Source organism: Ambystoma mexicanum, chromosome 14 (genome assembly GCF_040938575.1).
Source record: "Ambystoma mexicanum isolate Mex_15411 chromosome 14, UKY_AmexF1_1, whole genome shotgun sequence".
NCBI classification, from domain to species: domain Eukaryota; kingdom Metazoa; phylum Chordata; class Amphibia; order Caudata; family Ambystomatidae; genus Ambystoma; species Ambystoma mexicanum.
In genome coordinates, this window is record NC_090940.1 from 543418993 (window position 1) to 543435218 (window position 16226).

Consider the following 16226-nt stretch of genomic DNA (forward strand, 5'->3'; position numbering starts at 1 on the left):
TTTTCATAACAGGTATTTGATCCCTTTCTGCCACTGCCATCTGTTTGAGACACCGGCGGATGGATTCTTCAGCAGACACCTGCAGCTTCGTGTCAACAACTGGAGCACGATCACCATATTATGGGACGATCGCCAAGGGCCCACATGCCCTTACGCTGTACTAGTGGCTAGAAGCAACATATCAACCTTTAGGCTGGACTAATGCCTAGTTGATGGAACAGCCTTGCGGTTCACAGTGCTTCCAAAGTGATTCTTTTTACGAAAATGAACACCCTGTGTACCATAAAGGAACAGCGCGTGACTCAAGATGAAACGGAACAGTTATTGCGGATACAGATAAAAGAAAATAAATGGCTTCCGGAGTTCATATGTCAATTGCTGAATATTCTCTAAACATTTAATGTCAAATAAATGTACTTTACCAAATGTACCGTGTTGCTGTTTCATTTTAAAGTACAGTTTCATATTCCGAATTGTGGCGCGCTGTGTTGTGAGTTGATCTGTGTTGGTTTCCGGGTTCTGTGAGGAGTCACGCAGAAGACGACTGGGCGCGTTTGCCTACGCAGCACAGTAACGTCACGGGGAGAGGCGGGGAATATGAATGTTTTGATAATGTCAGGCTCAGGGGCGGGGGAATTGATTTAGTGCCGCAAAAGCAGGTCAGCCAGGGCGATCGGGGAAAAGATAGGATTATCAGAAAATGGCGGCTGCCTGGTGCTTGTTTTCGCGTGCGTTTAATGGACGAAAACTCGGGTAAGGTCCATAGGAAAGTTTTCTAAAATCGAGCCACTTAGGCTTAAAAAAACATGGCCAGCCCGTAGGGACAATAAACATTTTTACTAGACCATTCCTTTAAAAGAGGCCAAGATGACGTCACCCCGTACTGCAAGATGCATAAACCCACGGGTGTTCCACGAGCCTAGTTTGGCTTGATTGATGTCTAAGCCTCGTGTAGAGTCGTCGTCAGAGATATTGCTGGACTTGAATTGCTATTTTTTTTTTTGCTGGGCCAAGGCTTTCGGAAGCCATGGCCAGAGGTTTTGTAGAGGGTTGGATTTTTCCTTATCTTCGTTAGAATTTTGAGCCGTTGTAACCATCTCAATACAAATTCTTTTAATTGGTGTTAGTGGCCCACGCAGATATCTTTCATATTTCGTCACTGGCTCGTCTGATCTTTCTTTATAGCTTACTGAGGTTGGTCGAGGTCTTTCTGATTTTTTTGTAGTTTCTAAGTGGGATCTTCTCTTATGCACGATGGGCGACGTTTCTGTCACTGATGCTACTGACTTTGCGTAGTTATCCCGCTCTGAAGGATGTTTTTGCCTCCTCTCATTGGAAGATCTAGTGTCCTTGATCGAATCTACCCTTTTCCTTAAACTTCGGTGATTGGGACTAAAGTTTATGCCTTCCTCCAATTGTTCACCTCCCTCGACTTCAATTTCACTTAGGTCATATCCCAGTTTCAGAAGGTGCTTGAGGGTGTCACGCAGCTTCTGTTTGACTGATCTCGAGGAGATAAATAAATAGGCGGTCACTTGTCGGCCTTCGTGGATCGGCTCCACTATTTGCAAGTCCCTCGATTCTACAGATCTTAATTTAAGGATGCTATGTATCAATTCCATCACCGTTCTTCTGTTCAAGATCACATAGTCTCGGCAATTGCCTATTTGTTCCAGTTTGAAGGCAGAAGGACCGATCTTCATCGAATGGAGTCGCTTTTTAGGTAGCACCCCTCTTCCTTGCGGTTCTCTTTCATGTCTATTAACTCTACTATTCTCTTTGCTATCTTCTCGCCATGCATCTCTCTTGTGTCGATCATGAGTCTGCTCCCCTTTTTCAACTGCGTTGTATGCCAGTTTCCCTACACTACAGTTGTCAGATTTTATGACTTTGGTATGGTAGTGATTTTGGGATCCTTGGCTGGGTTTCTTACAACCTTTCTCTGACGGTATTTCAGAGCCCCAATTAGCAGTGTGGGATATCTTCTTACATCGGTCCTCCAATGATATAAATAGGAATTTGTCTTCTACATCTTTTGTAGCTGTGTCTAGTTGAGATTCAGATTTGTGTTCACATTTTTTCCCCCTTCTCGTTGATCTCTCAGTGAGTTCAGAGGGGATTACCTCACAGGATTGGCTCAGGTTTTCAAGAACTTCTTCCATCAAGAGGTCTTCTGTAGATTTTGAGGTGTTTGAAGCTTTGGACGTCTCCATAAGGTCAATACAAATTGGAATAGAAGCTTCCTCAACGTGGGTTGGAGTTGAGCAATTTGATTTTGTGTTTGACCTTAGTCCGTCCTTATGGCACAGCTTTCTATCAATGAAGCTCTTTTCCTGAACCGGTAAGCAAAATACCAGTTGTTTCTCGGTGTTAGTAGCTGGTACATTTATCGGTCGGCAATCTGCGAAAATAGAGAAGTCTTTGTTTATCGTTGATTCACTAGCTTTCGTAGTAGGGTTCTCAAAGTCGAACGCCACTATTGTGTCTTTTTTTTCACATGCACAGCTTTGGACCTTCTTGCGTTCCTGGAGGCTAATGGCACTGCCTTTCCTTTCTAGATTGCTCCGCGGCAGGCTAATGGCCTTGGACTTTTTAGCTGGCTGTTAAACTGTAGAACTTGGCTTAGTGATATACGTATCTGCACCCTCCGCTACATTCGGTGGCAGTTGGCTTTTGTTTGGCTCACTATGCGCAGTTTGAGATCCCCTTTCAATGGTTGCAGTTGTAGAGGACGTTTTGACTTCTTCTGAAGGTATCACTCGGTGTCGGAGTTTGCATGCGTTTATTTTTTCTTTTTCAACCGCAGTGACGTAGCCTTCCAAATATAGGAACTTTGAATGCATTGTTGCCAGTAGAGAACTATGGTCCTTAAATGAATCATTTATGGCCTCATATAGTTTGGTAAAAGACGCCATGGCCACCGTGACTGCTGACATAAGCGTCACCATGTCCAATTTTTTTTCAGGTGATTTCTCAGGCATAGATTCTCGACAAGGACTTCGTCCCTTTTCCTTAATTGGCGTAATAATTACAGGTATGTATGTGTCTTTCACCACTGGATTTATCACCTCAGGTATCGTCGTCAAGGCAGCAGCTTCATCACTTTCCATGAGGGCTTTCTTTCTTGCCTCCTCTGTGTCTTTGTCATTTTGCCTTCTATCAATTGGCAATTGGGGAGTTTCCAAGCAGTCCGTCCCAATCTCTTTCTCTAGTGTCATTGGAGGGGTTGCATCTGGCTGATGTTTACCTCTGGACTCAAGTTCTTCTATCTCATCCGTTGGGCTGGACGGTGGATTCTTTTGACCCTCTAGGCTAGGCACGCTGGTGTCTAAAATTGTGCTAGGTTTCTCACTCACCAAATCCTCTGAGCTGTAGACAACTTCCAGCATCTCGCTGTCGCTTACTTCACATATGTTTTCAAACTTTCTTTTATGACGTTTCACAAAAAAGTCTGCTAGGCTATGGGAAGAGTACATTTTGTTTTCTGGCTTCCTTTTGTTGTTTGTGGCTTTCAGTGTTCGCCTTATCGTCCGTTTGGCTCTCTGTTTATCCGCACTGTTGGATTCGGCTCCTTTAGACCTTGGTAAATTGCCTGGGTGTACAGGTTGGCTTGAAGAAGGAGCTGGTGACATGTTTTTTTAAAATATTTTTGCACTGTTTTCAATTTTTTGGGACACGGGCCTTCATCCGTTCGTGTGTCCAAGGGTCTTGTGGGTGAACGCTCTGTGGAGTCACTGTGTTCGCCCTGGACCTCGCCGTCTTTGTTTTGATCTATTTCTTTTGACCCTCCTGTGGTAGGAGGCGTAAAAGGAGGCGTCGGGTGGATTACCACGTCCACCCTTACCGGTGTACCTCCAAGTTAGCCCCCAGGATAGGGGGCTTCATACAGGTTTGAAACCTGTTCATTTCCAGTTCGTGCCTCAATCAACTCTGCCACCAGGGGGTCCTCCACTACTGGTCGATCAACGTCGTCCTCCACAGTTTCCTGCCCGTACAACCCCACCACAGGGCGTACCGCTGTAGCGTCCTGGTTGCTTGCCGGAACCCCCTCTCGTTCCCCGGCTTGCTCCCGCAGAGTGGCCCCTCCCATCTCCGCAGAAATCAACGCTGTCCGTCCTCCGACGGACGGCAGGGAGTTTGCGACCGATGAGGCACGGCCTTGTCCGTGGGGAGCACCGCCGGCAATATCCAGTGAAGCGGCGGATTCCTCCGATGAGTTAAGGTTGGTTTGCTCCGTGTTTTGGCGGGCGGGCAGTGTGTCGAAGTTTGCCTCTCCCCGCATCTCCGCAGGATTGGTGCTCAATAAGGTAGCCTGGGCTCCCCGTGCTGTGGGTGTTGTTTTCGCCGCCACCTGCTCCTTGGTCCAAATTGTCTTGGGGCAGGAGCCTCCACAGCTCCCTGGGCCCGTTATTATATGATCTTGATCTTGCTTCAATAATTCACCTGCCACATTTCTCGCACCAGTGTATCTTTATTGATCAAGTTGCTTTGTTTGGGATGTGGTGAAATTTTCTCAGTACTCAAGGGCTGTTTTCTTCCCACTTCTGCTCGAGTACGGGAGCGTGAGCTCCTTTGATGTGAGTCTTTATCGCGTTCTGCAGGATTGAGCGGCGATAGCAGAGTAGCGTCCTCAGCGTCCATGGCTGCCATAGACTGCTACTCTGCCGCTACTCCGCGGCCGCTCCGCGGTATCAAGGAGCTTTTAACTGGTCGCTGGTCAGGAACAAACACTGTAGTCAGACTGAAAGAGAGTAGCCTGCAGTCACTGCCTGACACTGCTACTCTGCCGCTACTAGGAGCTTTTAACTGGTCGCTGGTCAGGAACAAACACTGTAGATAGACTGAAAGAGAGTAGCCTGCAGTCACTGCCTGAGACTGCTACTCTGCCGCTACTCTGCAGCCACTCTGCGGTATCAAGGAGCTTTTAACTGGTCGCTGGTCAGGAACAAACACTGTAGACAGACTGAAAGAGAGTAGCCTGCAGTCACTGCCTGAGACTGCTACTCTGCCGCTACTCTGCGATATCAAAGAGCTTTTAACTGGTCGCTGGTCAGGGACAAACACTGTAGACAGACTGAAAGAGAGTAGCCTGCAGTCACTGCCTGAGACTGCTACTCTGCCGCTACTCCAAGGGACTATGGTGGATACGCATGGTGTGGGACCTTAGGGATAGATGTGGAATTTTGCCGGTTTGAGCTGAGGGCCTGAGGTATGCTATTGTACACGTCTTCGCTAATGACGTTAACGGTTGCACCCGTGTCAAGCAGGAATTCGGCAGGTGTCTGGTTTACTTGAAGAATGGGGGTTGGGCTGTGTTCCTTTGCAGTTGGGTTACCTAAGGCGTACAAGTATCCCCTTTTCCTTGGCTCCTCTCAATGCTTTTCCTTTCTTTGAGTTTCTTCCTCTGATAATGCGCTTGATCTGCTTTCTGACTGCAAGTGTTCAACTAGGTAGTGTACGTATCTCTGGGGCCGCCTCTTCGATCTCGTCGGTGACGGCTTGCTGTCTCGCCACTCATTCGACGCTCATTTGTGTGACCTTCTTTCTGATTTTTCTTCCATGAGTATGCGTGGGGCAGGTTCGAATGTTTGGTGGTGTGTCCTAGGGGGGTTTTGTGCCTGTCTGTCTCTTCTGGCGGGTTGTTTGCCTATGCCTCGCATCTGGCTTCGGTACATTCGGCAGACGGCTTTAAAGTGATTGTCAACAAAATGATCTAATACAATAGTTGAGAGTCAAAAGGACGGAAAAAAAAGGTAGAATACCTTTTTTTTTTTTTTCTTTTAGGTTTCCGTTTAGGAAAAAAAGTGGTTTTTATACCCCAAAAAAATTAAGAAAAACATCGACCTTTTTTTCCCAGTCCTTTTGACTCAAAACTATTGCATTTTGATCCTTTGGATTCGATCCTTTCACCTATAACCGGAATTCGTAGCCACATCAATAACAGAATGGTTTGCCGTTGCCCCTAAACAAAACACAGTGTCCAGTTTGTGATGCATTCACTTTTACCGTGGGTTATCTTGATTATCTTGATTTCGCCCAGGCCTTTTACTTGGGAGGCCAGAGCTGCGTCCGAGCGAACGAGGCGTAGTATTTCCTCTAGCGTGCGTTGTTTCTGTAACAGTCTTTTCTGAACTCCGCGCATTCGCAATCCACTATGGGATCCTAATGCCTCATTGTTTGAATAATTGTTAAAGTCACAGTGTTTCATTTTTACTCTAAGCCTCACGACGAAGGCATCCATGGACTCTCCCTTGGTTTACTTGGTCGTGTGGAACACGTGCCTCTCGTAGTTTACATTCGTATGTGGAATAAAGTAGTCTGTTAGGGTTGCTTTTAGGTTTGAATACGTGTCTTTGGCTTCATCAGGGAGTTCATCCACGATGTCCCTGACGTTGGGGCCAATGGAAAGGGTGAAGAGACTGTGCTTCTTTTCCTCATCTATGGGGCCAACTGCTTTGAGGCACACTTCAAAATCTCTAATCCATCTTTTCTAGCGTGGCCTAAACTGCTGGATTCTGTCAGGTCAAAATGGGAGGGTAATTGTGTGATGAAGCTGTCTTGCATTCTTGGGGCTAGGGTTGCCGCTGGTGTGATGGGTCTGTGGGATTATCAGTATCCGACATTTTGGCTTGGATGTGCTCACCTCCACCTTTATATTGCTTTGCGCGGGTGACTGTACTTCACAACCTGACAATGTGCTGGCTGTGTCCCCTTTCCACTGACCTGGATGAGTTTTCAGGCTGGCAATGATGGAGATGAAAGAAGGCGGGTTCTGCCCGAGGTGCTGGTGGAGCTGTCTGTGAAATGGAGCACGCGCTTTTCTTCCCGCCCTCCACGTGCTTCCAGATGCCTGCACCTCTGTTGTCTGACTGGCCTAGCCTTTGTGATGCTGCTGTAGCCAGTGGAGTTTCACTACAGGCAGTGTGCTTCCTTGCGCACCCTACTGCCTACTTCACTGATCTTTGAAGTCTCCATTTGTTTCCAGACTGGCGTTGCAGGGTCCTTATTTGTGCCGCGGCTGTTGCGCACTGCAGCTGTCTGGAGAGCCTGTGGCAGGGATGGTGTTTGCGTGGGCAGAGCTGAGCTCCACACCCAGGGTTGAGGTACGGGAAGCTCCTCGCGTTCCTCCGCTGCCCGGGTGCCTCTCTCTCACTATGAATGGGGGCGGCGGACCACCAATCTCGCCCTCCGGTGCTTGGTGCGGCCACTCGCTCCACTCGCGCCTTCGTGAGGAAGAGCTGTCACAGTGAGGGGTCTCAAAACCCCTCGCCTGAGGCACCCACGCGTTCTCTCTCAACCAAACACGGCCGGCGCAGCAGGGAGGAGACGGATTCTAGAGTATGAATATGCATGTCTTTATTCTTGCATGTCTCAACAGGAACTGCCTTCCCTCTCCCACCTCCTGCCCCTCCCCTTCCTGCAACTCCCTGTCCCCAACACGTGACAAGGAAAACGTTTGCAAAACGTGGACGTCACAAGCCCAATCCCTGTATTTATCAAGCAAAGTCATTTCCCCTCACAACATGCCAAACCATTAGTTCTCTTTCTGTCCATGTACACTTTTGGCATCAACTAGGAGATATAACCAAACGATGACAGGAGCAATGGCAGGATTGTGTGTATGTTTAGACAGCATTCTCACATGGCAGAGTGTGGAGCAGGGCTATGGGCAGAGCCAGGTAACAGGTAAACAGGTAGAGATGTTGGGGGTTTTTGCATATTGGATCGTAACGGTTTTGGTACACGATGAGCTTACATTTAATGTGACTGGCACGTCTCAACAGGATGTGGTTCACTTGTGTATAATCGGCAATGGGCCTCACTACACGGTTGCCGGTCCAGTAATAACGATACCGATAAGTGAATACCGGCATTGACAACCGTTACGACCCGTGATGCCGGTGCCACCTGCATCTGCAGGGACCTGTTGTGACTCTTGGCACTGTGCACCTGGCCACCCTCTGTCCTCCGGGCCCAGGTACCTGCTCACCCTGCCACCCTCCCGCAATGCCCCCAGGCCACCCCTTGCACTGGGGTCTGTATCTGTACCCATACAGCCCCCCCTTTTTTCTTCCTGCACTTATGAGACCTATCTGCTGCCTTATTTGTATTTGTATTTGTTTATTTATATTGCGCACCTTGCCCTGGGGCAGCTGGGTGCATAGGTTTCACGCAAATGGTTACAACGGTTGCAGGTTACAGATTGGAATAGAAACACGTGGTTACAAGAGTTAAACAATTAACACAGAATCACTTTCCACAGGAAAGGGTACATCATAGGCAGACTGCCTGCATAAGACGAGAAGGATATGCATGAAGAGGTAGCACACAGGCTACTTCCTGAGAGTGGTCCCACTCAGATTAGGCGATAGCTGAGGCAACATCAAGTTCATGGAGTTATACCCAGCACTAGCCAATTGCTGGCTGCACAACCACTGTTTGTTGCCTTTATTATTTATCTATTTATTATTATTTATCTGTTTCTCCTTTGCTCCGCACTTTCCACTTCTCCCCCCTTCCATGCACTTTTCCCCTCCCCCTCTCCCATGCACTTGCACGTTCTCAATGTCACTGGGCCTAGTAAGATCATTGTTTTTGTTCTCCCCTGTTCCCCTCCCTTGCCTTGTCGCGCTCTGAAACACTTGTGTACGAGCGTGATAGAAATAAAATATCAATATCAATATCCCTAAATACACTTACCTGAGTCTACTATAAGGAAATGTCAAGTGCAGTCATGATGAATCTGTGGCATGTGACCATGAACACTGTACAGGCATTGCACACAAGGAATGACAACAATCTTCACAAATACACTTACCGTGCTCCAGTGCAGGTGATGCTGGGTATCGCCTGAAGCCGTGGCTCCTGACCCCATCGGGCAACCAGTCAACAGGCACGAAGAGGACTATAACCATGCACATGCACGCACACGTGTCACGATTGAGCAGACTTTTGGCCTTTTGAAAGCCCGTTTTTGCTGCCTCAGCAGGTCGGGTGGGGCACTCATATACAGGCCTGAGAAGGTGGGCATGATAGTCCTGGCATGTGCCATGCTGCACAACAAGTGCATCCGGCGCAACATACCCCTGCCCCCTGACACAGACCTGATACCGCCGGAAGATGAGGAGGATGATGGTGAAGATGCTGCATATCGACCACGGCACACTGTGAATGAAGGATGTGTTGTACACCAAACTTTGATTGCACAATACTTTTGATGGAATGGGTAACACAAGGCACTGGTAAGAAATAAATTGACACACTCAAAAAGCAATGTCCAGTCATGTGTTTTTCTTATGCACACCAGGTGTACTAATTAAATGAAAACTATGTACAGTGTACAGGAACCAACGTGGACCTCTACCCTTTAATATACTACAAACTACCCCCACCCCCCAAAACCCCCACACACCCATGCCCCCCATTCCCCAGTCCCCAAAACCCCCACACACCCACGCCCCCAACACCCCCACACACCCGCCTGCACCCACTTCAAGTTCAACTGGACTCCCACCTGACATGTCCATGTGTGTCAGGCTACTGACGCCCCCTTTTAGGTGGAGGGGGTTGTTCGGCTGGGCGGCGCACACTGCGCAGTGACCTCCGCACCGGGCTTGTCTGGGTAGAACTCACCGGGGTTGTGCTGGTCGGTGGTGGGGGTTGTGGGTCGGCCTCTGCATAAGGATGTTGGGCCATGGTGGCAACCAACTGGGTGACAGCCTGTGTCATGGCTGCCATACCTTCACACACCCACCGGGCCACACGGTAGACAGCACGGCTTACTGTCCTGGAATTTTCTTGCATGGCCCAGCGTGTGGCTTCCCCATCAGCAATGTACTGCTTCACCATGTCATGCATGGCCTTCTGGCGCTCCTCCATGTGGGTCAGCCGCCCCTCCAGGTCCTGTATGGTTTGTGCAGCTGGTGGTTGTACGGGAGGTGGTGTGTGTCTGGTTTCAGGGCTACGTTCAACTACGGGCATGTCCTCCGCAGAGCTGCGTCCACCTGACCCATGTTGGGAGGAGAACTGTGGTGTAAGCAGCAAGGTTGGGGTGTTTGGCATGTCCTCAGACATGCAATAGCCTGCGGTGTCCGCCTCCTCCACTTCCTCCTCCTCCTCCGCGCTATGTTGCATGGATTGTGCCGCCTCACCGATATCACTCGTGGCTGTTGACTGTGGCCCCTCCACATCACTGGCCACTGGTGATCCCTCCTCATCCACCTGAGGTGTTTGCTGTAGGGCAGAGTTTTTTTATGTAACCTTTGTGGTAGGTGTGCCTTTTGGCATGGGTGTCTTGATTGCAGCAATGTGTTCTTGCTGGGGCACCTGCATAGGTGTTGGAGGTAGCTGCTCGTCTGGGTTTCCAGCCTGTGTACCCTGTTGGCTGGGGGGCTGTGGCTTGGGAGTGGTGGTTCGCTTCTGGCCAGCCCTTGATGTTGACGGCCTGGAGGCATCGTCGTTCCCTCTGCTCAGGCGTGCTGGTGTCTTTTTTGGTGTTGCGGTGTGTTCCTCCTCGCTGTCTGATCCCGAGCCTGTGGGGAGCAGAGAGGCAGGGCATCAGTCATGGGTGAACGTACATCCTACATTCATTGTTGCTGGTACATTTAGAGTCCTGTGCTTTGTCGTGTACATGTTGGAGTGGCGGCCATGGTGCTTACAGGAGTTGGAGGGGTGCAGTGTTTGGGCATCCTTCTGGTGCAGCCATGGTGGGCATGGTGTCTGTTGGGTGGCCTACAGGTGTATCATGGCTTTCGTGCTTTAGCCATGCCTCAGGGGTTGTGTGCCTTGTGCTGTTTGGATGTGGGTCAAGTGTGCAGTCAGTAGTGGAGATGTGTGTACCATGCAATGGGATGGCACAGTGGTCAGGCCTGCATCTGTACAGTGATGTATGTGTGTGTGTGTGTGTGTGTGCATGCAGATGGTGCTTCTGTTTGAAATTGGGGACTCATGTGGTTTGTGTCAGTGGGGTTTGTTGTGTGTTTTCATGGCAAGGATATTGCGGTTTTGTAAGGGCTGACTTTAGGTGGGAGGTGATGGGCCATGTATTTGCTCTCATCTACTTGCCATTTGGACTCCACCATTGTACTTGGGGTATTAGATGGGTGTGGTGACTTTTGTATTATGCTAAGGGTCACTCACCGTCATCGGCCTATGATGGGACTCCCATCTCGGAATGGTCAACACCCTCGATGGCCTCCATGTTTATGACGGAGATGCATGTCTCCTCCCAACCTGCCAGCTTTATAGGGGATGATGCTCCACCACCTGTTGCCTGGGCCTGGCTGCGATTTTCTGAGAGGATGTTGCAGACACGCAGCCGCAGATCGTCCCAGCGTTTCCTGCAGTCTCTAACGGTGTGTGGGGTTGTCCCCACCGCAGAGAGCTTCTGCGTCACCTCCTCCCAGATGTTTTTTTTGCGTATTTGTGCCGCACAGTGCAGGTCTGCACAGAACACAACATCTGCATGCTCAACTAGTGTGTCAGCGAGCATGATGAGCTCCTCATCACTGAAACGTGGCTTTCGCAGCCACACAATGCCTTTTCTGGTTGCCTTGGTCATCACCTTACTGACGCAGCCCAGATTTCTCTGATCCAGGTGCTGTAGGCAGAGGATTGCAATGGATTGTGTTTTTAAAGATGGCCGCCGGACCATTTCCCGTTCCGGTGCGCTGATGTTGCTTCCGGTAGCGGCACTTCCGGTACCGGTATTTACGATGCCGGTATCTACGGTAACATCTGAACGGCAGCTAGGATGCCGGTGTCTGCGGCATTGATGATGCCGCTATCGGGGGTTTGGAGGGCCTTACCGGCATGCCGGTGCAGCCATTACCGGCATGCCAGTAAGCGTGTGCATGCTGACTCAGAATCAACCGTTGATTGCAGCAGCAGTGCTACACGGACACGGTTGCACTGGCATGCCTGTAATTTGCTTTTTTACCAGCCAACTCGCAATGAGGCCCAACGTCTTTTACTTAACAAACAGGTTTTATTTGCTACGGAACCTCTTGGATACGAAAGAGATAAGTTTGGCAAAGTGCATGGGAGAAGATAAGTGGCAGAGATAGGACCACTACAGAGAAGGCAGGGCTTAAGTGGGCCGGGGCCAGCTGGCGCCAGGCCCCGGCAGTCTCCAGCAAAGGCTCCCGAGCCGGGGTCCACCCCCGACTAGCCCCAGCCAGCCGACACCTCAGGCAACCCGTGTAGAGGCTTTACGGTTACACAAGCTGCCTGCAGGTGTCAGCACAAGCAGCAGGCATAACTGTGCAGTGCAGGCTGCCTCATGTCTATGTACTTGAAACAGGAGGAAGGGTACACAGGCCAGCTCTTCTTTTAAACCAAAGGAGAGATTGGGCCCTCCCGCCCTCCTTCTGTTTCAAGTACAGACCTTTAATTGAAGGAGCCCGTGGTTAAAGTGGGCTCCTTGAATGAAAGGACTGCGTGCGAGCTGGGGCACACTGGTGTCTCGCCTTTTGGTCTGCCCAGCCCCTTCTTTTGTTTAAAAGGAGGGTCTGGGCGCATCAAAGCTAATAATACCAGTGTGGCCCAGCTCCAACTTTTACCAGCCCCCCGCCCTAATCAAGGCGAGGGAGGGGGTGGTTAGGGGCATGTCCTTAGGTCACACCTGCTAACTAGGGCCCCCCTCGATTTCCAATTCTACTTAAAGCACTCGGAGAAGGGGTTTTGCTGACTGCGGAATAGGTTAGTGGGGATCAGGTTCGGATTGGCCCCTCTGCCTCTAGGCCCGTGTCCGGGACGAAATTGTCTCTGGGGACTGGGGGCCAGTTTTTGCCCACTCCTGGGCCGGTTTGAAAAAAAACATTTGAAAAAAAAACTTTTTGGAAAAAACAATATTTATTTTTGAGATTAAAATAAACACCTGCAACGGCATAATTCATCAAAGCAAGGTAACACATTTTACCTAATGATTGATTTGTATGCATGATGTGTGCATCATAAATTATGAGACATGCATCGTTCACATGCTGCTGCAGCATGCACAGTTGAGGCCATGGTGCCCCCTGAAGTGGCTGTGCTGTTGTATTAGTGATAAATATACATTAGTGATATTAATGATCAACAACCAATTTTAGAGTAGAATAAGCATCCATTTCGGACTATGTATTTTGCGTTTTGCCCGTTGCAGTAATAGCATGTTTTTTTCTGCCGTTGTCTCTGTTATGATCATCACAAGATGCGATTTGCTGAGAGGTGTCCTCGGTCACTTGACAAATTCCTTGTGTCTAAAAGCTTCTGTACACTGTAGAAATATTTGAGCATGATATGATATGATATGATCGTTTATTTATATAGCGCATATACACAATGTGTTTCAAAGCGCTTCAAGGCAAGGGAGGGAACAAGGGAAAATACAACCACATTCCTACAGGCCATGAACAGTAAGGATGTGAAATTAACTATCGTACTCGGCCTGAAGAGATTTCAGATAGGAGAGTGGGAAGGAAATGGAAACAGACATGCGACTACCGTACTAGGCCTGACGACATTTCTGATAGAGCCGGAGATAAACAAAAGGTGAGGGAGATGAGTGCAGAAAGGGAGGGGAGGAACAAAACAAGCGACTATCATACTAGGCCTGACGACATTTCAGATAGTGCTGGAGGTGTGGTGGGGAGGAAAAAAACAGTAATGGGAGGGTGGAGGAAACATACAAGGTTGCTATCATATTAGGTCCAGGGATAATTCTGATAGAGTAAGTGCATAGAAGAAAGTAAGGGGAGGAGATAGGAAAAGTGACAAGGGAAAGGAGGAGAGAAAAGAGAGTAAGCAGTCAAAAAGAGTGGAGAAGCAAGAGTGGAGAGCAAATACAATTGCAGAAGTCAGTAGTAACACATAATGTTGCGAGCCAGGATACAAGATGAAGCTGGGAACAGCATGATTCAGGGCCACCATGAGTGCAAGATGCAAAGGAAGTCCAGCATGAGAGTTGAGAAAGAGTGACGCACCGTGAATAAATGAAGTCCATAAAAGTCAAATCAGCATTGGCCACAAGACAGTGATGGTGAAGGAAGGCACCAGGTGGGCAGGGCTTGCAAAGTGGTGAAAAAGAGCATCAGGCATCAAGTGGCCATTGACTTCATTGTGCCACAATGAATGCTTTGTTGTAATGTGTCTATTTTTCCCATCTCCCTGGCATGCTGTTCAGGATGTTTGTTTGCATGTATGAGGTAACGAGTGCTCAGAGTATGGAATGTCCTGTGAGTGCGCTGCTTTCCCTATTTTGCCAACCTCTGAAGCCTGAAAGTAGATGCATGAAGGCTTGACATGCAGCCAACTTTGCACCAGACCTGCAGATGAATTTAACTGGTCTGCAAATCTTAGTTACCAGTTTAATGGTATCCACTACACAATAATTGCTCATTTTACTATAGCAGGTATGATAGCTCAGTGGGTGAGCGCTCACTGCTGCGATGTGTGTGTGATCTGCAGGTTTGAATCCCAGCAAGGCCATCTCAGCCTTTCATCCTTCTCAGGTCGATAAATGAGCACCAACACAGGTTGGGTGATATTGTATGCATATTTGTTCTATAAAAAAGAGCTTAAGCGTAAGTGCTATACAATAACATATTATCATTTAGCCTTGGACGTCTGCTTGCATTCACAGTAATTTGACAGATATTAATGATACATATGGTGAGCCATTCTTGTATGAAATATATATCACATTAGTGAAATCATAACCATATTTTTCCTAGTGTACTTAAGAGCAATGCTATTTGATGCCATTTTCTGTTTTGTCAAGGGGTGAAAGGTCGTGTTTCATCGTTTCCCGGGATGTCACTTTGGGGTGGGATAAAATTATGTCATCAGAGGTCAAGGGTCTTGAGGCGAGGGGTGGGCCACTTTTTCTTGGGCGTCCGGCCCTATTTCTTGTCCCAGTCCGACCCTGGTGGGGATGAAAAGAGGACATGTTCGGAAAAAGAGGCTGGGGGAGAGTAGATCTGTATGCTAGCCCGAGCCAAGGAGAGTTGGTGTCTGCGTTAAAAGAGGGGGAACGAATGTCACGGGAGTATCGCTGTTAAAGAGACAAGCGACGCCACAGTGGTTTCGCAAGCGTGTGGTCACATTAAAACGACCTTTTCTATACAAATGAGTGCGTCTGTGATGATGCGTGTCTTTTTACCGACCAACTGTTGAAAAATAACTGGGAAGATTGAACCCTTCTATCGTCCCGTAGACAGCCTGGGCTGTAACGCAGCTTGTGATCCTTCAAAAGAGATGTCTTGCTTAGTAAACGTGGGTCTCTGGAGGAAGCTTGTGTCACTGGACATCACTTCCGGTCAAGTGAAAACTCAGGAAGTGGTGTGAAGAAGTAGGGCAGGCAATGACAGTGCACATGTAGCCATGGCGGTTTGGGGGTTAATGCATTCTAAGCTTCTCACCTGTCCCTCGGGGGTCCCGGGATGTGGTCGAACTTCATGTGAATGTATTGCAGGTAGCAGCAGAAGAGCAGGAAGGCGAGGACCCCGGCGCCCACCGCAGACAGCATCAGCCAGGAAATTATACCAAACACGTCCATGTTGACGTTTTACCCGACGCTGTATTTCTTCCGCACTAATTCTGCAGTCAGTGAACTTCCGCCGTTCCCGGCTCTATCTTCAGTACGATGCAAATGTTGTTTCCTCTCCTGGGCCTGGGAGCAGGCCAAGGGGTGCCCGTTACAAATGCAGAGCACGGATATTATTTAGATGAGAGCATCCTCTACCCGAACTATTGGCTATTGTTTGAAACTGTAGTTTACTTGTGTGTGCGCTGGCCTGTTTCCTGCCAGTTAAACGGTCCGCCCCCTCCCCCGCCTTCCCAGGGTGAGCGGAGGCAGAGAAGACCAGGGACAGAGTTCTAGGATATTCTTGCGTAAACTCAAGCTGGTCAGACCTATGCAACCTGACAAATCTTGACCAAAATCACACGCCTGCTGCATGACTGGGCAAAAACTTACTACACACGCAAGCATTGCATGACGACATGAAAACGATGTCCTTTGATGGTATTCCAGAGCGCTCAAGTTAAGGTTTGAAATTGCAGTTCTGTCTTCACAGTGACAAATGCAAAATTCAAAGAAAAAAGCCCCGATTTAACTGTTGTGACCCGAAGCCCCACCTGTGCTCGTGGTGTCACGGGCATAGTGACACGTGGTAGAGCTGTCATACCTTCAATAAAAGCAGCGCATGGCCCCCGAGAAGATGGAGTAATGATGCTCAAGCCTC

At 48.8% G+C, this 16226-nt stretch overlaps 1 protein-coding gene across 1 annotated transcript in view; it reads right to left on the minus strand.

Moving 5' to 3' along the window:
* Positions 1-15777, minus strand: part of LOC138526943 (cholesterol 24-hydroxylase-like) — a 309716-nt gene extending 293939 nt beyond the window's left edge. The window contains exon 1 of the mRNA XM_069637836.1: positions 15402-15777. Within this exon, the coding sequence (XP_069493937.1) occupies positions 15402-15538 (137 nt within the window). The 5' untranslated portion in view covers positions 15539-15777. The remainder of the gene's footprint in view (positions 1-15401) is intronic.
* Between the last annotated feature and the right edge of the window lie 449 nt (positions 15778-16226).